At 48.3% G+C, this 23,525-nt stretch overlaps 2 protein-coding genes across 4 annotated transcripts; one reads left to right on the top strand and one right to left on the bottom strand.

Annotated features, from left to right (window-relative positions):
• Window positions 1-25: 25 nt before the first annotated feature.
• Window positions 26-8,652, bottom strand: SNRNP25 (small nuclear ribonucleoprotein U11/U12 subunit 25). 3 transcript variants are annotated; one of them, XM_037911426.2, is made up of 6 exons: window positions 8,521-8,652; window positions 7,790-7,880; window positions 6,233-6,338; window positions 5,764-5,838; window positions 3,430-3,492; window positions 26-336 (listed from the first exon to the last, which is right to left on the bottom strand). In XM_037911426.2, exons 1-5 carry the CDS (start codon window positions 8,635-8,637, stop codon window positions 3,438-3,440), a joined length of 444 nt encoding a protein of 147 aa, XP_037767354.1. In that variant the 5' UTR covers window positions 8,638-8,652; the 3' UTR covers window positions 26-336; window positions 3,430-3,437. The 3 variants fall into 3 exon arrangements, 2 of the variants coding, with proteins under 2 accessions (XP_037767354.1, XP_037767353.1); XR_005227170.2 differs by lacking the exon at window positions 26-336 and adding an exon at window positions 3,566-3,696; XM_037911425.2 differs by lacking the exon at window positions 3,430-3,492.
• Window positions 8,653-8,714: 62 nt separating this feature from the next.
• POLR3K (RNA polymerase III subunit K) lies at window positions 8,715-11,780 on the top strand. The gene is made up of 3 exons (XM_037911427.2): window positions 8,715-8,857; window positions 9,151-9,238; window positions 10,774-11,780. The coding sequence occupies exons 1-3, from the start codon at window positions 8,747-8,749 to the stop codon at window positions 10,899-10,901; spliced, it is 327 nt and encodes a 108-aa protein (XP_037767355.1). The 5' UTR covers window positions 8,715-8,746; the 3' UTR covers window positions 10,902-11,780.
• Window positions 11,781-23,525: the final 11,745 nt, after the last annotated feature.

Raw genomic sequence — 23,525 nt, 5'->3', positions numbered from 1 at the left:
CCAAAGTCTGGTCAAGACAGCTGCATAAATTATTAGTCTGAGTCCTTTATTTCTGGTTGTACCAATGGTGGCATCAAGTTCTGACAGACAGAACTTCAGAGGGCTCCGAAAAGCATCAGTGTGCACCATTTGCCCTTCATAGCTAGGGCACAGCAAAAGCAACCACCACATTCAAACACTAACCTATACAAGAATTTTCATCACCTCCTGCATCTGCTCTGCTTTGAAATGCCACAACTTTCTCTTCTGGAAAGATGCTGAATCTGCAGGCTAGTCCTGCTGCAGTAATGGCCTGGACTAAGTCCTTTTCCAGCAGAGGGAATGCTGCACCTGGAGCTGTAACCAAAAAGAGTGAGAAATCAAGACATTGCTACTGCCGCCACGATTCCCACAGGCTGGCAAGCGACCTTGTGCACCAGCTGGACACTCTCAGCGTGGTGTATGTTGCTGTGTTTTCTTTATAGTTACCTTAGGACAATCAAGCATCCTGTATCAGACACAACATTTCCTACATCAATTACTAGGAGCTTGGCATTTGAAAAAAATACCATGTAAACAAAACAAAATTTTGTAACTTGATAACTAAAGTTAGGCACCTAGATGAGCAGCTTGGTGGTGCAGTGCTGCTGCTTCCTCTGGCATTCGGAAAACCAGTTCACTTTATTAGATGCAGGAATATGGATTCAGGTGCTTAACTTTAATCAACCAAGACTGACAATTTTGGCCACCCCAGTTTAAATGCCAGCCAGACATCGGAACTGTTTAGTAAGCACACACAGTACCCTTGTTACATTGTTGAAAGCACTCATAGTGGCTGAAAGCATTTTAACTACATTAACAAAGAGTTAAGGTTGCCCAGTGGTGCACTGTGCCCTTACAGAATGTTTAGTTCTTCAAGTGGCACTGCATATTCCCACTTATAGGTACTGCGCCACCTTGTGTGCCTTTACTAGCACCCCTGCCCTGCCCCTCAGTATCCCCGAGGTACTGAAGGGGGCAGAATGCCCGCCCCACCTCAGTTCCTTCCAACTGCATGCCTGGACAGCTGTGAACTCCTCCAGTTTCCTCCAAAAAACTTAATGTTCCCTCCTAGGGAGTAGTTAGGGTGTCTCTCTGGTGCTGGGGTATGGTGGAACCAAAAAAGCAAAGAAAGCTGGGGTTTAAAAGGTGTGCTTACTGCCCAGCTGTATTCCCAGTATCAGACAATCATGTACAGTACCTGAAGTGTCTGGGAGAAGGCCACTTGCCTTTTGGGTATCTGATCTGTCAGAAGGTCGCTCCTAGTGCCCACAAGTACGGGAAGATTTGTCTGCAACGCCCTTTGCTTAAGGAAGCCCTTGAGGCTAGAGCTCTGGATCTGTTTAGACTTTGGTTTCAAGGTCTGAAAGAGTCAGCCTCTGCCCCGGTGGCCTCCATTGGTTCTGGTTGACTGAAGAATTGCAAGAAGATGCCAAATTTCCTCCCTTATGATTCTGTCAGTGCTTCTGAGCACCCAGAAAGCAAAAGTCTCTGAGGACAATCCCTTATTCATTAAGGGATCATAGAAAAATTAGTATAATTACATCTTTGGAATCCCAGTTCTTGATCTAAGCTCTCGTCATCAAACAGGGTTTTCAAAAACAGCATTTGGGATGGGTCCTGACACTAGTAAAGGCTGCTGTCCAAGGGTAGGCTGGCCCCTCAGTACTGTGCCAGAGCACAGCCCTAAGAATCAAAGGTTGGCAAAAGGGTAGAGCCCCCAGCTTGAACCCCCCTACCTCTGCTCTGACACCACCTCCCACCCCCCATATTTCCTATCTCTGCCCCCCCCCCAAGTTGTAAGAATCTGAAAGTGTTAGCAGCAGCTCATGTTAGGTGTGCTATGTATCAGGATCCCCTTGACTAAATGGCCCAGTCTCTTGCTTTTCTTTGATCACACTCAGTCCCATTGTACAGGAAGAGGGTGGAGGGCATGGATCAGGATTTCATTATCCTTATTGCTTACTAGAGACTTTTACCTGCCCTGTATTTAATTAATGCTAATTTCCTTGACAGTACTTCTAAAGTAAAACCAAGTCCACTTGTGGATTTTAGAGCCCTTGATAATATTGCTCTTAAACCAGAAATTTTGGTCTCAGGGCCAAACTTTCAAAAGGATCCCTGCAGAATGCAGGTAGAGGGAAACTAGTGTGCACAACATGCATTCTCTGAAAGCTGCCAAGGAAAGGGCTCAAACTCTCACTACATGGGTGCAACTCAGGTTCAATGACCACAGCATGTCCCCTTGAGCCACCCTGTTACTGTGACAACAGTCTGCCTGCAAACTCTCGGGTTTCAGAAGAGCCCTAGGATTGCTGCCCTTACACATTTTACTCTTTGGGCCAACCCATGCTGGAGTAGTGTATTTTACTCAGTAATTTTTTCAATATTGATTCCCCAAATGGGTAGGGGATAACACTCAGGGGGGTAACACCAGTTTGGGTGATATAAAAATGTTTGTTCCTGGGCATAGAACAGCATAATTCTCTATTCAAGTACAGCATCAAAAATCAGGATGAGGTCTGCTTTATAAAGAAGCAAGTCTGAGCCCCAAGTATGGGCAAAAAAAGAAAGAATCAGATGATTTTTGTGAACCGCTGATATTTAGGGAGGGGACCCTTTCCTCAAATGACCCCAAATTTGGACCACTAACCCTACCCTGAATGCACCAGTCTCCATGAGGCACAGAACTTTTAAACAATTCAAGTCGCCCTGTGGATTTTAGAGTATTTAGAATAAGTGTGTTTTAAACAGTAGGCGACTCTTGACCTCAGCTGAACTAGAACTGCTGTTCTACTATAATCTTGTGGCTCAGAATTAAGGATATCTGGGAAATGCATCAAGAACTTCTTTTTTTAACCATATCAGCATTAACCAAACGCATGAACTGCAAGGATAATAGGTGATTTATTAAATACATGAACCAGTTGTTTCCACTGCTTTCAACGTGTAGGTTGATTTAGTTGTGTTCTTGCTATGTGGTTTATATAAGCACTGAATTAATAGTTCACTATAAATTAAAGTGCTCCTTCAGAAAGCAAAAAGAAAAGGAGGACTTGTGGCACCTTTTTGCGAATACAGACTAACACGGCTGCTACTCTGAAACCTTCAGAGAGCTGTATTTATTAGCTGTAAAATACTATTGGGGGGAGGTAACCCCACTGATATCAGTCACAGCCGCAGTGCCTAACAATGAGGCATCTGCCTACTTGGCCTCACTCCAGCCTACGTGACTGAGACCTGGAATTGTAGTAGGACAAGTGGCTGAAAGTGACTGGAACACAGCAACAACTCTGGAGCGCTCCAGCAGCTGAGAGTTGCAGCATTGGGCACCATGAGCATGAGCACTGTGATCCTCGATTAATGAAGATATAGGCTTACAGAATGCGTGCATGAAGCTTTAAGACGTACCTTACAGGTCACTTTCGAAGCTTCTTTATAAAGCAGACCTCATCCCGATTTCTGATGCCGTACCTGCAGAGAGACTTATGCTGTTATATGTCCATGAACAAACTTTTATATGCCCCCAGCCCAGACTCCTCCTCACCTGGTAGAGTCCATGCTTTAAAGGAGAGACGTGGGCACCGTGTTATTGGCAGGACGCCAAATAGTCATGTGACCAGAGAATTCTATTCCATTTATCCAACTTCTCACCCCATCACTGCAGTAAGTCAGGACCTGCAGTCATTCAATGCATTAAGTGACATGACTAACATCTATCACATTCACCACCTCCTCTCTCATCCTGTCCACAGTATGAGAATCATGCGTGCACGGGAGGGTTGGTTTTTTGTAGCAAAGGCATTTCTTGCACCCACAAATCTCTACACTGTATTTAGGAGACAAGACTTTCCCCTTCAGTCTGTGGATGGAGGTTGCCAATTTTCTTCGTCCAATCTGACTGGCTCCAGTGTGCCCAGTGCCAGAATGTCTGTAATAGCTAGAGAATGCAGCAGGTGCTGGCGCTGCTCTCTTCTTCTCATGTTACTGAGTATATGTATGGGAAGCTGGGATGGCTTGTAAACTTCTTACTTAGGTCCCAAGTGACATACCACTAAGCAGGGCCAGGAGCCTGTCTTCCACTCTTCACTCCCTCTTCCTGTGTTATCATGACTCCCACCCTACCTCTCCCTTCAGCCTCTCAACCAGTGGCACGGCTCCTCTCCCCAGTGCCAGGGTTCTGTCCTTGGTCTGCTCCCTGTCCTCATCTTATCCTGGATGCCTCACTGCCCATTAAACCACAACAGGAAAAAAGACCGACTTACCCCCTGGTCCCAGCTAATTTCTGCCCTCCCAGCCCCATGACCACCACACATGCACACTGCTCCCTGAGGAAGAATAACACCCCCCTTTCCCCTGCCTCTTTTTCCCTTGGTCTGCGGGCATCTATGGTGTTGTCAGGCTAATTTAAATTGAGCCCCTCAGGGCAAAGTGTCATATTTATCTGGGAAGCACCATGCATACCTGTGGTTGGTGCTCTGGAAACAGCAATAGCCTGGGGAATGCAGAACCTACTCTTGGTAACCGCGAATCAGGGAAATAGCTTTTCACCAGGAGAAAGGACTCATGGCTGCTCTGTTGATCTACAAGGTTTGCGGACTTCGAAACATCAAGTCAACATATTGTACTGTTATACACACGCCCCGCTGAGCTCCCTCCCAAGAGCGTGAAGTCATGCACACTATGAGGGCAGCCCAGAGAGTGAGAAACAGGTACTGAGACATTGGGGGGGGGGTGTCCCTTTAATAATAATTATAAATGTTGGATCTAGATCGGTCAGTGGTGTATCATAAGTGGGGCTGGATCTTTCACCCTGGATAGCGGAGCTGACCAACCTCTGGAGAGAGGGCTTTCTAAGAGAACCCCTTACTAATAGTCACCAAATCGCTTCCACTGAGGTTCATTGAGACCAAGCCAGAGAAGGAGCCTTAATGGCTCTAGCCCACTTTTGTGGGAACACTGTGAACAAGAGGGAACCCGAATGGGAAACCCAAAGACACAGGAGGTTCTGGGCCAGCTAGAGGAATGTAAGTGGCTTCCGTTTTGTTCCTGTAACTGAAGACGAAAGCCTGTCTAACTGAGCATATAGAAAAGCGTAAGACTAGATAAAAAGAACAGGAGTACTTGTGGCACCTTAGCAACTAACAAATATATTAGAGCATAAGCTTATAAGATCTCTCTCTCTCCTTACTATATGTTCCATTCTATGCATCCGATGAAGTGGGCTGTAGCGCACGAAAGCTTATGCTTTAATAAATTTGTTAGTCTCTAAGGTGCTACAAGTCCTCCTGTTCTTTTTGTGGATACAGACTAACATGGCTGCTACTCTGAAACCCGTAAGACTAGATGAGACTCAATGTGTGTGTTGGCTGTTTATTGTTAGAAAATCTCCCTCTCTCTCATTGCTTTGTTGCAGTGGTTAGCTAAAAACAGTTTTAAGGAGCCTGTTGGTCAATCTCACTGGTCACAGATTCCCCCAGGGAGAAAACACATGCCTGAGCCCAGGTCAGGAAGAGACATACAGCTAGTTCACTGACATAACACACACCCTGGGAGCACTCTATGAGGCAATGCAGTCACACTTCTCAAGCTTTCCATTGGAAAATCTAACCAGAATCAAAGGGACAAGACCAGCCCCTGTACACACAAACGTTTTACACACATGCACTCTGACAACAGCGATCAAACCAGGCCTCCTCCTAGTTCCAACAGGCTCAGTGAAGATAGAGAAATCCTGAAACTTACTCTCGCAGCTTCTTTTTGTCATCTGTCATTTTCTCTCCAGCAAAGGTTAAGTGATATGTTCTCCATACATAGGTCCTGTAAAAGCAAAATTCTGTGACTTAACAGAGGGCAGCAAGCCACAAAGGATCAGAAAATAAGGATGACAAAACAGCTCTGTATGTGGCCTGCCCTTCCACCGCTCTGTTCCCAGCTATCACAGGTCAGCCCAGAGTGGAGTGACTGAGCAGTTAGGGCCTTCATGCTCTTTCTGCCCCACATGTGCTTTACAACGGACTCCACCTGCAGTTATGTCTCTTGGTTTGATTACACAAATGAAGGCCAGGATTTACACGCCTCAGAGACAAAAGGAAATGAATAGGATTGTGTGGGTGGCTGCTTTATGCTCCCCTTGTTGTAGGAGAAATGGTAGTATCAAGGTTCATCAGACTGCCCACAACACCCCCTTTCCTCTGGGGAGCCCCCAACTCACCAGCTGATGTGCTGTATGCCCCCTTCCCGCTCCTGCTTCAGCTGCACGTATCGCTGGATGGCTTTCTTCAGGTCCAGGACACTGGCATTCTGTACCACTACTACAGCTAAAAGGGAAAAGACTGTCACCTGGCAATGGCCCCAGAGATGCATTCTGGAGGGAGGCAGAGCTCCAGCTCCCATACCCCACCCTCACCTCTTGGAAGCTGCACTTTAAGCGGAGTTGCTTTGTGCTATTTGTGGAGAATAAAGAGCAACACTAGGACTGGCTTTCCTTAATGCTCCAATCCAAAAGCCTGTGCCACAGTAACCCCAGGGAATGGGCTCAGGGCTGGGAACTGTATGATACAAAGCCAGTTTGGCAGCTGGTGAGAAGTGAGGTAGGGATGAGTCTGCCTGGCTTTATCAACTATCACACAGGAGTTTCTTACTTTATTGCATCACAGCATTTTAGGCCGCAACCTGTGCGTCTGACTCAGGAGATGAGCCTGGTGAGAAGGCATTAAGCTCCAGCACTCTGATACCCTGCTGGCAGTATTCAAAGCCCTGCATGACAAGGAGTTTACCAATCTAGTGCCCTTCACAATATCACCATGGTAGGGTGCCATGTGGAGGGGCTTCCCCAACCTCAGACACAGCACCCACTGCACTGGCTTACTAGCCGGCTCAATACTTAAATGTTGAATTTCCTAGAACTCCTCCTCAACCTTCTGGTTCCATTCAAAACCCAGCCCCTGCAGATAGCCTTTTTTCACCAAGCATGGAATTCCTCCCCAGAGCCCATCAATGCCACCCCTACACTGGCTGGGGAAGTTCACCTCAGAGTGAGCTACGCGGTGGAATAGGCACCACTAGATCAAGTGGCAAGATAAGATGTGGGAACTGAACTTTGGTCTCAGTGTCCTCCCCAGATCCAACTCCACCTGAGCCTGGCTTCAGTAGGAGGCTGCACACATGCCCAGTGCCACTTAACTGCGAGCAACTACCCCAGCTAGCTCTACCACTCTCCCCCCGGCTCCTGCTTCTAACTGACCAATGCTCCAGAGCTCTAAGCTGTGCCTGAGATTTGCAGGGGAGATCATTCAGCATGGTCCCTGTATGTGTGTCATTTAACATAACAAATACATGTATGCAAGGGCAGGCCCTACACAACCCCTGAAGTAGCACATGGGAGCAGACCCACTTCTCCTGCCTTTAGCCCCTCCTTTCTCTTTAGGTCAAAGATCTGGCCAGTGAACTAAGGCAGGCCGTCAGTGTGATCTTAGATGATATGTCTACTCTGCAATAAAAGACCCATAGTATGGGCATCTGTGGAGGCACCCACGCACAAGAAGGGTGGGTCTCAGAGCCCACGCTCCAGTTTGAGCCCGAATGTCCATGCTGCAATTTTTAGCCCCACAGCCTGAGCCCTGCAAGCCGGAAGCAACTGACCTGGACTCAGACTCAGTGCTGTGGCCTTTTTACTGCAGTGTAGACATACACAGAGAGACTCCCAACACAACCCCGACAGTCAGCCTAGGGCGCCGGGGATGGGGGGAGAACCATGTCAGGGACTTACGCATCACTTCTTCATCCGCCTTGCACACCCGCACAGTCATGGCTTGGCCATACTCCAGCGCAATCTGAGAATTGATCTCCTCCACGGTGACCTGTCCAGAAAGCGAAAGGCGGATGAACCACCAGGTGCACCTTGCTCCTCACAGCCCTGTTAGTGCTCTGAGAGGTGTGACTCAAAGCATCTGACACCTGCAGCTTTGGGGCTCTGCCTCTTGCCAGCCTCCCCCTCCCGCCCCCAAAGGCTCTGCCCCTCCCACACCCTGCCTCCAACCCGCAACCCCCAGCTCCTCCACAGCCCCCTCATCCCCCCCTCCAGGGCTTTTCCTCCCACCCCCCTTTTTCCAGGGCTCTTCCTCCCCCCTTCACCACGCATGCTCCAGGGCTCTGCCCCCCATGACTGCCCATGCCCTGAACCCACCTGCACCCCCGAGCTCCTCCAGGACCCTGCCCCCCCACGCCGGAAACCCAACCCCCCCTTTCTCCAGGGCTCTGCACCTCCCCCCCCCCGAATTTCCAGGGCCCTGCGCACCCCACAGCCCGCACCCAACCACCCCCACGCTCCAGGGCGCTGACCCCGGCAGTCACGTGCGGGGGAGGAGCTCGCCCGGGCTCGGGACACGCCCCCCAGCTCCTGTCCGGCTCGCGGCCGGTCAGTGACCGCCCCAGAGCGGGGGCCGCGCTGCAGCGACGCGGCACAATGCGGGAGGCGGGCCGGCGGGGGGGGAGCGGCACCTGCACGGGGAGGTCGCACAGCAGCGGGTCCTGCACGAGGCGGGCCAGCCCCTCCTGGAACAGCTCGAGCACCTCGGCGTGCGCCAGCTCCTCCTCCTCGGGGCCCGGCTCCGCCATCAGCCCGTCGCCCGCGGCTCGCCAGGAGGGCGGCGCCTGAGCGCGGGCGGGGCTTCCCGTGACCCGGAGAAGGGAAGAGGCGGGGCTATGACGTGACCCGGAAGCGGAAATGCTGCTGTTCTGCCCAGCCTGCGGGAACGTGCTGGTGGCCGAGGAAGGCGCGAGATGCCACCGCTTCGCCTGCACCACGTGTCCCTACGTGCGCAATGTCACGCGCAAGGTAATCCCCCCCGCCGGTGGCAGCGCCCCCTGCTGCCGCCTCCCCTGGCGAGGCCTGTGCTTCGGTGGGCGGGGATTGCCAGCCCCTATAGCCCGCCTCCTGGGGAGAGCAACCAATCAGAGCCTGGTGGGACGGGCCGGGGGGGGGTCTGCTGGGGGCGGAGCTAGTCGCTGGCAGGGCGGGGCCGATGTGGGCGGGACTCATGCCAAGGGCAGAGGCGCCTCCCCCCCAGGCCCCTGGGTGAAATCCCAGCGGGGTCTGGGCTGGAGCCTCACGGCCTGTGTGCCCCCCAGGTGAGCAGCCGGAAGTACCCGAAGCTGAAGGAGGTGGACGACGTGCTGGGCGGCGCTGCGGCGTGGGAGAACGTGGACTCCACGGCAGGTGAGCGTCGCCCTTGGGGCTCGGCTGGTGATGCCTGGTTGGCCCCTCCGCTGCGGGAGACACTGGGCCCTCCTGGCATGGCGGGGAGCCAAGCCAGAGCGTGAGGGACAAGCTGAGCCAGGGAACAGCTCCTGGCAGGCTGGCTCCCAGCCTCCCTCCAGTACAAGAGCGGCCCTATTGGGTCAGACCAACGGTCCATCTAGCCCAGGATCCTGTCTTCTGATAGTGGCCAATGCCAGGTGCTTCAGAAGGAGTGAACAGAACAGGGCAGTTATCAAGTGATCCATCCCCTGTCATCCAGTTCCAGCTTCCGGCCGTCAGAGGCTAGAGCCACTCAGAGCATGGGGTTGGTCCCTGCCCACCTTGCCGAATAGCCATTGATGGACCTGTCCTCCATCAACCTAACTCTTTTTTTGAAACCCCTTTATAGTTTTGGCCTTCGCAACATCCCCGGGTCATGAGTTCCCAGGTTGACTGTGCATTATGTGACGAAACACTCCCTTTTGTTTTAAACCTGCTGCCTATTAATTTCATTGGTTGACCCCTAGTTCTTGTGTTATGAAGAGTAAATAACACTTCCTTATTCACTTTCTCTACATCAGTCATGAATTTATAGACCTCTATGATATCCCCTCTTAGCTATTCTTTTCCAATTTTAATATATCTTTTTGAGATGGGGTGACCAGAACTGCACACTGTATTCAAGGTGGGGGTGTACCATGGATTTATATAGTGGTATTATATATTGTCTATCCCTTTCTTAATGGTTCCTAATGTTCTGTTTGCTTTTTTGACTGCCACTGCACATTGAGTAGATGTTTTCAGAGAACTATCCACAATGATTCCCAAGATCTCTTTCTTGAGTCATAACAGCTAATTTAGACCCCATAATTTTGTGTGTATTGTTGGGATTATGTTGTCCAATGTGCACTACTTTCCATTTAACAACATTGCACTCTTTGCACTCATAACAACTCTTTGCAGTGTGCTTTGGAATTAATTTTGTATCGTCTGCAAATTTTGCCACCTCACTGTTTACCCCTTTTTCCAAATCATTTATATATATATTGAACAGCATATTCTGGGTCTGCTTATGTGCATGGAGCTGTTGCTATTTCTGTGCTTCCATTTCCCTACTCCCATTGGGATCTGCCCCGTACCCTGCATGATTTTCGACTGAGAAAGAAGTGACTTCTGGCCCTACCTTTCAGTGGCCATGAGAGCAGCATTAGTGCCCCGCTGTATCTTAGAAACCAGATAGTCCCCAACATGTTAAATCCATTGGCATTAGGGAGTGCTCTCAAGGACAGTGGCCAGAGTTACTGATCTACCCCTGAAGGCCCTTTAAGTTCTCCCATCATGTAAAAAGTGAGCCAGTGGACATTTTGAAATAGCTCTTGAATGGATTGTGGAAGGCTGAATTCTAGTCCTTCAGATAAGGGAGCTCACTTCTAGAGCTGCTCTAGCAGAATGAAGAATTGCTTTGCTAGCCCTGGGAGCTGTACTCACTGTAGTTCTTCTGGTTTCTTTTGCAGAGCCGTGTCCCAAGTGTGAGCATCCGCGTGCTTACTTCATGCAGATTCAGACCAGATCAGCTGATGAGCCTATGACCACCTTCTATAAGTGTTGCAATGCCCAGTGCGGCCACAGGTGGAGGGACTAATTTTTGCTTCAGATTTAATTTCTTCAGTATCATTTTTGCTGTTTGTTTGAAAATTCTCCAGCTGGATTCTATGAAAGATGGTAACATGGAAATAAGTGTCTCTGGTTCCAGCTGTTGCATAAAGTTAAATTAACACTGGTTGCTGCTCGTGCAGGCATTCACCATAATCTGATGGTCCAGGGGCTGAATGTTATGCGTACACTGCACATTTTCCTGATAGCAAACATTGTTAGAACAAAGAACTGTCTCTGTTTAGAGATTATATGCAAAAAACTATTTATTCAGCCGTTCCCACTGCAACGCTGCTCTTTTATAGGGATGCATTAAGTTACAATGATTAAGTAATCATTTATTACTAACCACAGCTGTGATCTAAGATTGCAAGCTAAGAAATGGCAGGAATGGTCGGTATATAGATGGGAAACAGACAAATAAAATGTTTAAGTCGTACTATTGCTTCAGTGGGTGATGCTTCCCCTGGATCAGTACTGAACTCACAGGACTGGGGCCCTGTTGTACTATGCTCTCTACAGAAACCTGACAAAGACTGTCCCCTTGCCCTAGATTGCTTCTGAATGAAAGGAAAAAAAAAAAGACAGATGAAAGATGAGGGGAAAGAGATGCAGCATACAAGGAGCACGATCAGAGTGATGGAGAGGAATTGTCATTTTAGTTTTGTCTTTCAATATTTAACTCCTGTCCCTGGATGGTATGAGGCCAGTGTGTGAGTGGAGGTGGCTTCTGTCTCATAAGACCTAAAACCAGGGACCTGACTGCTGGACACTAAGGATACCACAGTGCTTTTTTCAGACTTATTTAAAACACAGGCCTTGTCTATGTTCAAAGTTGCACTGATTTAACTAACGGTGTGTTTAAAAAGACCTCCAGCAACTAGTGAAACCAGTGCAAATCCATGTGTTGACACAGTAGGATTTAAACCTAACATATTGATGTATTTTGATTCCTTAGGGAGTTAATATAAGCCAGCTTTAAGTCAAATTAAGAGTGTCCAGTAGTTTTACTAAAGTTAAACTAGTGCCATTTCAATATAGACAGATGTTCTCCTTCTCATATTTATTCAGTGTCAAGTAACCAGGTGACTTTTCACTAGAAACAACTGCAGTGTAATGTAATTTTTCCCATCGCTGGGTTACCCTAAAATTTAGATGCCAATTAAGTTAGCCTACAATGGTGCTTTTAATTTAACAAAAGGGTAACAAGGTTGTGGCCCGCCCTAAAGGAATTGCCAGAGATTTACCAGGGACTTGTTTCTGACCTGCAGAGGGCTCCCAAGAGCAAGCTAGTCTTGCTAACCCCTGAAAGGACACGGATACAGCCTTCTGCTCAAGGATGGACACACAAGCAGAAATTCTTCAAAAACAAAAATTATTTATTTAACAGAAATAGAAGTTACAGTGGGTTTAATAAGGCAAGAAAAGATATAGCATTTAATACAACACAATAGAATTACATTTAAGAATTGTACAATAAAGCAGTGCAACAAAATAAAAAGACTACATAGGATATCTAACACATACAGGAAATACAGTAGTTTCAATGAAACATGCATATAGGGATCCCATATACACAAAGGCTTTTAGTTTTAGTGATACAATTTAACCCCGTACTTAATACAATATGGTGTATGTGACCTCTATATACACTTATGAAAAACCATTACTGTATTCACAGATTTAAACATTTATTTAGCATCAACATTAACACTTAATACTAAACATTTCAAATTGAGCATCCTACAAATGCTGGCCAAATGGTTAGAGGACGGGTAGGGGAGAGCTCACTCAAGGCACAGGCATCTGGCTTTATTTATAGACAGATCCATATATTCTTAAATGATAGGTAGAAAAGAAGATCAGACTTACACTTATATCCAAAACTCCCTCTGTATCGTCTTAGGTCCTTCGGATCTGTCTTCGTTTTAGGGAGTGTAGTCTCTACAGTTGCGGTCTCTCTTCGAGCTGCTGGCAAGGTAGCTACTAGCAGGCAGTTGTTCGTTGCCAAGGCAACCTTAGAATTCTGCTGATGATCTTTGAGACTTCTTGATCTTCCAGGTAGTGCTGTCTTGTCTTGCCACTCTTGCTCTTCTCGGTCTGCTGTCAAACTCACTATGTCGAACTTGCTACAGTCTCAGCCTGCTGGCTGTCTGCCTTATATACTGGTTGCTCGCTCAAGGTTAGCTCATTAATATAATTTGTCTGGCTCAGCCAATCTGCTTCCAGATATTAGCATATTTCATCTTCCTGTCTAGATTCTCCCCCTTTTATTAGCATATTTCTTCTTCCTGTCTTGCTTCTTCCCCTCTTACATCATCCTATTTTTAGATAACTAAGCTCCTCCCCTGATGCCATCTTGGATTCTAGACCTTTCTGAGCTCCTCCCTCTGATGCCATCTTGTTTGCTAGAACTTTCCACTACTTAAATTTGTCTGTATTATCCCCCATCTCCGCCATTTTGGTAAGCCATGTTGGATTTTCTATATTTAAACTATCATTAGTTTCTACTTAGAACCTTAATGTTAAAACTAATTAATATTTTATGCAAGCCAAAGTTCTCTGATACTGTCACCACCTTAATTATATCAGTTGGGAAAAGTGAATTTTATGGTGTTTTTAAACCCCCTCTGAGGTTTTTCTGCAAGCTTTTATTAAGGTGCTGCAAGGTATTTCAGAACATTCAGAGCAAAAATCTCTTGGTACAACTGTGCTCTGAAAAAACATCTACAGCTGTGAAAGAGAACCTGCAAGGGGCACCCGACTTTGGGGGTTCTGTCATTGGAGCTTCACGTTCACACTCAACTAGTTTTGAAAGTGGCGCCTATGAGAGTGAGGTTATACCTGGCCAGTAACCAGTTGGTACATTCTACAGGTAGCACATTTAAGATGCTGCTGTAGAAAATGACTTTGGGAAAGCAGCATTTAAGTTCCATATTCATCTTTCAATGATCTCCCATCAAATGGGACCAATTTACAAGTACAAAGATTTTTTTTAATTGCTAGCTCTGCACATTCGCACTGGCATTAGCACATCTGTGCTTTTTCCATTTCATGGATGATCCATAAAGACTTTTTGCAAGCACCTTGGTCTACAGTTCTGTTATACGAGGTAGAATAACATTTAACTCCCTCTCCCAGAGCTGTGCTAGCTCTTCAGGATCTGGAGGAGTAAAAAGTAGGAAAAATTTATTTCGGCAGCAATCTGCTGAGAATCCTCATAGGTTTGCCATGTGTAATGTCATGGTTAGGGCCCTACCAAATGCACGCTCCATTTTGGTCAATTTCACGGTCAGAGGAATTTAAAAATCATAAATGTCATGATTTCAGCTATTTAAATCTGAAATTTCACAGTGTTGTAATTGTAGGGGTCCTGACCCAAACAGGACTGTGGGGTTATTGTAGAGGGAGTTGCATGACACATTTTTCATGGCCGTGAATTTGGAATTTGGCATGGAGAAGCAGCACTCTCACAGCTTTGCTCCCTCTGCCCAGCCATGCTCCAGATTCAGAGAAGCCCAGCCACGTAGCGCTCAGAGAGGAGTGCTGTGTCGACTCAACTCTCTGCCTTCAAATAGATTTCATGTCAAAGGAGCAAAAAAAATAATGGGTAGAAAGGCTAAGTGAAAGCTGCAAGATTGTTCAAGCTGCGTCAGGTAGGATCTGTTGTATGTATTTACACGGAATATATGGGCCAAAGCTGTTACCATAACCCAGTCACTGTCCAACATTAAACAGTTTTAAACAAGGTTTGGTATACAGAGACCTTAGCCTGTTTTGTGCCATGCCAAACATACCATTAAAAATCCTTTTAACATTTTATTAAAGATACAAGGAAAATGGTTACAGCGTTTGCTATGTAAAGTATTGAATAAGTTTTTTGTTTTAACAGTGTTCCTTATTCCCTTTCCCTTTAGCTGGAGAGAATTTTTAGAAGGAAAAAATACTTGTTTGATACCATCTAAGAGACTGCCAATGATGGTAATAACTGTCCTTTTTGGGGAAAAGATTAGTAGTTAGTAGAGAGAGGCTGGAACTGTCATTGTTGCTGTTGATGTTAAAGTCTGATCCTGTTTCCTAAAACGGAGAGGAAAAGAACAGTAAAGAGTGAAAATGCAAAAAGAAAAGGAGTACTTGTGGCACCTTAGAAGTGTCTGTATCTGACTCTCACTTGCAGCCTCACTGCTGGAAGAACATAGGCATGGCACATGGTCTGAGACCTGGCAAAGTCATACTAGCATCAGACAGTTTAGGGCATTGTTTTTTTGCCAGTCTCTGATCACAGTCTTACAGCAGTGTTACAAAATATGCAGTCTTGACCGGTTAAGCAAGATGGAAAAAGAAGAGAGAGTGGAAACAGAACAGAAAAGGTGGATAAGGAAAAGGATACCTGGGGTGAGACAAAGTGGAGTGGGGATTCAGAGGGACGTGGTAGGTAGGGATGGTCATCTGGCTTCCTGGACATCTTTCAGGATTGGGAAGTCTGCAGTCCCAGGAGATGATGGGGGTCACAGCCATGAGGGTGAAGCTCACTCCTGTAGCCTTTTTCTCCCGAAGTCTCTTTCTTTAAGGACCCCAAAATGGAGTGATGGGCGGAACGGCCTGTCCTCTTATTTTGTCCACCAGTTAGGCCTAATTCCTGACACCAATTTTGGTTCACTGATTGCTGATCCCGTCCTTTTCTTGTTTATCAGGCATGATGTTAACTCAGTCCTTGAGTTATATCAGTAGGCTTCTCCCTTTGGACTAATTCGTTCTTTCTATCTCCTTTGTGCACTTTTTTCCATCACCATAACATAGGTTACTGTGATATTTTATAACCTTTCACTCACTCGTCACAGTTGAACTCACAATTAGGGGAAGTTTACAGGTCCATTTATTACAGCAGATCCCTATGGTGAGCTTGGACAAAACACTTGACAAAGGCTGCAGGCATGAATGTGTTCCTAGCGGAGGAACTTGCAGCGCTTTGATAAGGTAACCTGGTTTGCAGAGTTAAGGCCAGCCCAAATCAAAGGAAGGGATGGCTGAAATCAGGAGTATGCTGGAAGCAAGGTGGATGCCATCTGCTGGGCTACTGGGGGGTTTGCTGCTGTGATGGTTGAGCCAATAAGTTCATATTACACTCAAAACTCCATTAAAACATTATAAAAGTTGCAAAGTTGAGCACTCAGAAGTTAGGAAATGCCAGAATTAAGGTGGTTTGTGCAGCCTTAATTTGGTCCTTGTGTGCCTATGCCTTATGATGGTCTTTAATCACCTGAGCACATACTATATTTTCCACAGGGCCCCTGTCTCAGTCAGGGCCCAGGCTGGATGTGCTCTGGGGATGAATCAGGGTTGCAAAGTGAAGGAGTCTTAGAATGGTGCTCTTTGCTGTGACAGGGAGCAGGAGAAGCTGACTAATGAGAGGGCATCTATGCCATAGGCTCAGCAGGTTTTGATGCAGTGCTAGGTCCCGAGATCCAGGGTGTTACTTATCAGCTCTGTGTTCTTGGGGAACCAGGGCGCAGTACCCAGCCTGTCTGACTCATGAAAGACCTCCCCTCCGAGCCTCTGCTTGAACCAAAACCTATCAGAAGAAAGACTTACAAAAAGCAATGAAAAGGCAGTTGGAGACCCACCTAAGCCCCTGGGACAAGGGTGACAGGATTAAGGCAACTCCCCTAGCCTCATTTGCATCGAAGATGGGACAAGGCAACATCTCCATTATCATACAGAATGGAGAACAGAGATTCCAAGGCAAGAACCGCATGGAACTCTGGGACCAGAAAAGCAGGGAAGCACTGCATGATGGGGGATCTCTGCTCCAGATGTTAATGAACCCACGACTGCACACACCCAGCTCAGTAGTTATCAGACCAATTCTAGTAATAAATCCTTTATTGGTATCCAAAATAGTGAAGCTCCCTAATTGCATTGTGAGCTCGCTCCAAGGAACACTGCCCATAGCCAGAAATGATCAGCTCCCATTGTCTGGCCTGAACAAAACAACTTTGGGATGCTCCCTTGAGCTATCAGTTTACATATAAACAAATCTAGTGTTCTCCTTTGAACCATTATTGTTTCTCTACAAAAACCCCTACCCATGCTCAAGTAAGCGTTCTGATACCTGGATCCAAAATCTGCATCAGTTCCATTGGGACTTCAGCATCTCCTGACTGATCGTGCTGGGGACTCTGCCTGTCCCCAGCACTCTGGACCCTCAGCTACCACCGCCTGGGACCCCCGATCGATTCAAGCTTCATGGAGTCGTGAGAACTCAGCTTTCTCTCTCGGTATAGCGCGACCTTGACTTGTGTGGTCAGTTATAGTTTTCTAAACCTGACTTTCATAATCAAATTTAAGCTAGATTTAATATTACAACTGTTTTGTTTGTATGGTTATTAACTGGCAATAAATAACTTTCATGGTTAAGCTGGTTGCTTCTCTCCCTCTCTCCCCCTTTTGGGTGTTTTTGGCTTCCTCATTCGCGCTGCAGCAACGCTCCTCGTACCTAAGCTAAAAGATCCCTGCAGTGCCCAAAAATCTGGTGGGGTTTGCTCATCGAATGGGTTACTACCTGAACAATTGTAACGTGAAAGTGGGGACAGGGATGTGCTGAACCTGGGACATATGAGGGTGGCAGCCTGGAAGTACAGCTCGACCCAGCCTGCTCCATTGTTCTCTATTCCGGTGCGGTGCCCATGGCATATGAAGGTGACAGCCTGAAAGTGCAGCTCAACCCAGCCTGCTCCATTGTTCTCTATTCTGGTGCAGTGCCCATGGCCTACGAGGGTGACAGCCTGGAAATGCTGCTCAACCCAGCCTACTGAGTCCAGGGAGGTATAGGGGGTGAACTTGGGAGTGTTGACTAACCCAGTCCTCTCAGACGCGCTCTGTTAGTGTGTGTGTTTGTCTGATTCTGGGGAACCTAGGTCCTGCAGCATAGCTCCATTGGGAGGGGACTTGCAGCGGGGAGAAGTAGAGCTCCGTAAAAGAACACAAGTGATACAATCAGTACATTGATAGAAGTACACCCCCCCTCCCCCCACACCGGAAAAGTAACCCTAATAAATGAGCATACCCCAAAGTAACAGGCAAAGCTGGTAACAAGCAGTAACCTCTCGGGTAGTCAGAGCATTGGCTGAGTGAGGCCTAGAAATGGCAGGCACTTCTCAGAAAAGAGCACTCCAACAAAGGAATATTAGAGCACTTCCGGCATGTTGAATGTGTTTTGAAAAACCTGCATCCTGATCACTTCAGTTGCATGCCTTTCTCCAAAGACACTTAACATGCCCATCGTTTACAGGCATAGCTGCCTCACAAGCTGGGAAGTTTTAAAGCCTGGAGATGCTCTGTTATAAGGACGGTGCTCTGACAATGAGGTAACTAATTACACGATCACATACTGTTGCCTCATTCAGTGCACCACGATGGTGCTTTCTCCCTGTTGTTCAATGTGTGGCTCCTGCCTTATTTACTGCACACTATTCAAACCCGCTCTGAAGACAGAATTATTTATTAATTTATTTTCACCCCACCCCAGCGAGGTGAGGGGATGGAATGATGCCAGGTTTGCGGATTGAGGCACAGCAATACGCTATGAATGAGCGGGATTGGTGGAAAAGCGTAGAGGAGCCTGCCTGACCATGTCAGTATGGAACCCGGGCTGTGATCCCGTAGAATTGCTGATGCTTTGTTGGACTTTGCTGTGGAAGATGAATCTGGCCACATCCGGGTGAAGAGACCACTCCCAGTGACATGTAAACAAATTGCTCAGGAGGTCTGCTAGGTTGTTCTGTATGCCTGATAGACGCTTCAAGATCTATTGAACTGGCAATACAGAGCTCCCAAAGTAGAGTTGCTTCTTGACAGAGTGGAGTAAAGCAGGCATCTTCCCTGCTTGTTGAGGTGAAACATGGCTGCCCTGTTGTCTGTGAGGACGGACAGGCTGCTTCCCCTGGTCTGTGATACATACTTGGCATGCCAGTCTGTCAGCTTTCAGTTCTCTAACACTGATGTGTAAAGCTAAGTCCTCTGAGAACCACAGACCCTGCGTTTGTAGAGAAGCCAGGTAGGCTCCCTACCTCAGAGCCAAGCATCTGTCACTAGCATGAGAGTTGGCTGTGGGCAGGCAAATGGAATGCCTACACGTACATTGGCTGGATCTGTCCGCCAGTCTAGGGAGGTGAGGACATGGGAGGGCATTCTTACCATCATGTATAACTGATGGCATCTTGGCAAGCAGACTGATGCCAACCAGCCCTGCAGAGTTCTGAGTTGCAGTCTGGCGTATTGAACTACATAGGTGCAAGAGGCCATGTGACCCAGAAGCCTCCAACTGTTTTGTGCTGTTGCGAGCCTTCAAATCTATAACCATCTAATTGCCTGGAACCTGGAGTGCAGAAGAAAGGCCCTGGCTTGAGAGGAATCCAGTACAGCCCCTATAAACTCTATCCTCTGGACCAGGGAGAGAAGGGATTTTTCTGTGTTGATTAACAGTCCCAGAGCACTGAAGGTTGACTGGACCAGGGCAACACTGCTCTGTCCTTGCCATTTGGACCAGCCTTTAACAAGCCAGTTGTCTAGATCAGTGATTTTCAAACTTTTTTTCTGGCGACCCAGTTGAAGAAAATTGTTGATGTCCGCAACCCAATGGAGCTGGGGGTGAGGGGTTTGGGGTATGGGATGGGCTCAGGGTTGGGGCAGAGGGTTAGGGGGTGTGGACTGGGGCCAGGAATGAGGGGTTCAGGGTGTGGGAGGGGGCTCAGGCAGGAGGTTGGGGTGTGGGAGGGGATCAGGGCTCTGGGTTTGGGCAGGGGGTTGGGGTGCGGGAGGTGCTGGCTCTGGGGTGGGGAAAGGATGAGGGGTTTGGGGTGCAGGAAAGGGATCTGGGTTTGGGGGGTGCGAGGCTTACCTCCAGCAGCTCCCGGTCAGCAGTGCAGCCGGGGTGCAGAGGCAGGCTTCCCGCTTGTCCTGGCACTGTGGACTGCGCTGTGCCCCAGAGGCAGCCAGCAGCAGGTTCGGCTCCTAGGTGGAGGCGCGCAAGTGGCTCTCGCCCCCAGACACCCCCACCCCCAGATTCCATTGGCCGGAAAACTGCCGATGCGAGTGTGAAGCCGGTGCTTGGGGCAGTGTGCAGAGCCCCGTGCCCTGCCCCCGTCTAGGAGCCGGACCTGCTGCTGGCTGCTTCTGGGGTGCAGTGCAGTGTCGGAATAGGTAGAGACTAGCCTGCCTTAGCAGGGCAGCACCGCCGACAGGACTTTTAATGGCCCGGTCAGTGGTGCTGACCAGAGCCGCCGCAACCAGTCCCTTCCATTCCGTGACCCAGTTCTGGGTCACGACCCACAATTTAAAAACCACTGGTCTATATAGCAGAGGTGGGCAAACTACGGCCCACGGACCACATCCGGCCCGCTGGACCCTCCTGCCCAGCCCCTGAGCTCCTGGCCTGGGAGGCTTGCCCCCGGCCTTCCCCCCGCAGCCTCAACTCACTGTGCCACCAGCTCTGTGCTGCGCGGTGGCGTGGCTGGCTCCAGCTGGGCGGCACGGCTGCCTGTCCTGGTGCTCTGGGTGGCGCGGCTGTAGTGCCGCCAGCCCCCGGTGCTCCAGGCAGCGCGGTAAGGGGGCAGGGGGGGTTGTACAGAGGGGATCAGAGATCGGGGTGGTGGTCAGGGGGCTAGGGTGTGGATAGGGGTTGGGGCGGTCAGAGGGCAGGGAACGGGGGGGTGAATGGTGGCAGAGGTCCCCGGGGGGCAGTTAGGAAGGAGTGGAGGGTTGGATGGGGCGGAGGGGGCAGTTAGCGGCATTGGTTCTGGGGGCGGTCAGGGAGAAGGGGTGGTTGGATGGGGCAGGGGTTCCGGGGGGCAGCCAGGAATGAGAGGAGGGGTTGGATGGGGTGGGGGGGGGCAGTCAGGGGCTGGGGGTCCAAGGGCCATCAGGGGACAGGGAGGGTTGGATGGGGCAGGAGTCCCGGGGGGACCGTCAGGGGGTGAGAAGTGGGGGGGGGGGTTGGGGGGAGGAGGGGGCCAGGCCATGCCTGGCTGTTTGGGGAGGCACAGCCTCCCCGAACCGGCCCTCCATACAACCTGATGTGGCCCTCAGGCCAAAAAGTTTGCCCGCCCCTACTATATAGGGATAAACCTGGACTCCTGATCTTTGGTTCTCAACCCGCCTCTTGATCCTCAGTACTCGGCCTGCTGCTGGGCTCTGGGTTCTCACTGGCACAGGTTTGGAGCAAGAAGCACATGGCTTGAAACCCAGTGACCAGAGCATACCTCGGTACCTTGAATAGAATATCCCCAAACAGGGAAAACAACAAGTGCAGAACACATTTTTATTATACACACAGCTAAAACTTACCAACTATCCTAACCACCCTAAAGACTAGACTAAATTACACACAGTGTACAATATACAGTGTTCCCAAAGGCTGAGAGAAAGACCTGTTCTGATATAAAACAGAGTTCCAATGACTGTCGTGGGTAGTAAAGAAGGAACTGAGGGGTGCTGGGGGTGACTCTGCTCTTTAGACCTGCATGCAGCAGTAGCAGGAGCTCGAGTTTTCAGCAACCGTGTGCTGGGCACACTGACACCAAGAGTGAATGCACATGTGCAATCCTCGAAGAACCAGCAGTGCTCAGATCATCATATGCAGCCAACACCCTCGTGATTCTTATTTTGTGTTATCGTAGTACCCAGGAGCCACAATGGATGCCATTGTGATTGGAGCCATACAGACACTGAACAAAAAGACCGCCCGTACTCCGAAGACCATACGATCTAAGTATAAAACAAGAGAGAATAGACGGATGCAGAATGACCGATGAGAGAGCACGAGGAAACAAATGAGAGAACATTGGTCAGCATGATGGACAGTGGTCGCACTACACAAGCAGCATCAATTTTTCTTATAGACATCATGAAAAAAGGAGGGCTTTAAAGGAGGATAAAGAATTTGCTTTGCAGATGTCCACAGGGAGATCAAGGGGCAGCACAAGAGAAAGCACGAAGTGCTTGTGTGAAAACTGAACAAGTGGACAATGCAGGCTGACATGGGCTGATCAGAAGTGGAAAATAACTTTTTTGATATTGAATGAGAGATGATAGGTAGGGTGGGCAGTGCTATGCCATCAAGGGCCTTGAAAGAGATGCCAAGTAGCAACAGAGAAGGGGGAGAAAGTGGAGGGATACAATATGAGGGTGACATGGGCAAAGTAATAGGCTGGGGAAATGATTTTTGTAACAGCATTCTGAATGGTACGCAGGGGGCAAGATTATATTTGCCAGGCCAGAGAGAAGCATATTGCAAGAATCATGATGGAAGATGAGAACCTGGATGAGAATTATACCTGTGTGGATGGATAAGAAAGGCCGGATCTTAGAGATGTTATACAGAAGAATCTGAAAGATTTAGACATAGCCTGGATGTGAGGAGCTAGGGAGAGGTCTGAGTCAAAGATGATGCTCAGATTACAGACCTGAGCAGTACTGTCCACAGTGATCAAGAAAATAGGAAGTGGGGAGAGCGCAGGGGGAGGAGGATGGAAATTAAGGGTATGTCTATACTGCAATCAAAAACCTGCAGCTGGCTTGTGCCAACTGACCCGGGCTTGAGGGGCGTGGGCTGTGTGTCTGTTTAATTGCAGTGTAGACTTCTGGGCTTGGGCTGGAGCCTGGGCTCTGGGACCCTGCAAAATTCTTACCTTCACCTGAATTCTTTTAATCAAATATAATGAATTGGGTTTATTATACACCGTGTTAGTTACTAATTAGTGAAACAGCTGTAATAATCATGGGCTCAGTGAGGGCTGACAAAGCGTAGGCCAATGTGGAGGGTAACGGGTCACCAGCTCCTCCTACAATGCAGAGGCTGGGTCGATTGCATTGCCATAAGAACTCCACTTTCTATGGCTCCTGTCTCTGTTGTAGCTCAGGACTTGTTGGAGGCACAGGATCTGGTGAGAGGTTGTAGGGAAAAGAAGGCTGTACAGCTTGCCTAGATGTAGGCCTCCTGGTCCCCAAACCAGTTAAAGAGGTAGAGGCCTGCGTGCCTGCAGCTGGAGCAGCAGAATTCTAGTCCCTGCTCCCCATGACTGTGTGTATGTGCAGGTTATACAATAGCTGTGTGAGAGATTTCTAATAGTAAAGGGCTCTTTAATCTGCTGACAAAGTCAGAACACGATCCAATGGCTGGAAGTCAGTAGAGTTCAAACTGGAGATGTAATTAAAACAGCAAGGGTAGTTAACTACTGGGACAGACACCCAGGTTAAGTCTCTAAGATCTGCTCTACTTCAATCAAAAGTCTGTTGAAAAAGGCTTGATATAGGAATCACTAAATGAAATTCTATGACCTGTGGTCAGCCCGAATTATAACAATCTCAACCTGCCTTATATTCTATGAAATAACCTTACTTCATTCGCATCTTGCACTAAGTAGAATCTGACAGTCATGTTAACCAGGCAAGAGCCTTTTGGGTGAAGAGATCTTTGATCACGTACAACACTACAGCTTCTGATGTGAGTTTGAGAAATCAAATCAAGGTACTGCAGTTCGGATACAAAGCCATGTCCAAAGATGATGCAGTTTCCCTCCTCTAGGAGGTGCTGTCACTGTTTGAAGACTGTTAT

Source organism: Chelonia mydas, chromosome 10 (genome assembly GCF_015237465.2).
Source record: "Chelonia mydas isolate rCheMyd1 chromosome 10, rCheMyd1.pri.v2, whole genome shotgun sequence".
NCBI classification, from domain to species: domain Eukaryota; kingdom Metazoa; phylum Chordata; order Testudines; family Cheloniidae; genus Chelonia; species Chelonia mydas.
The sequence above is the reverse complement of the archived record's forward strand: the minus strand, read 5'-3'. Positions and strand labels throughout refer to the sequence as shown.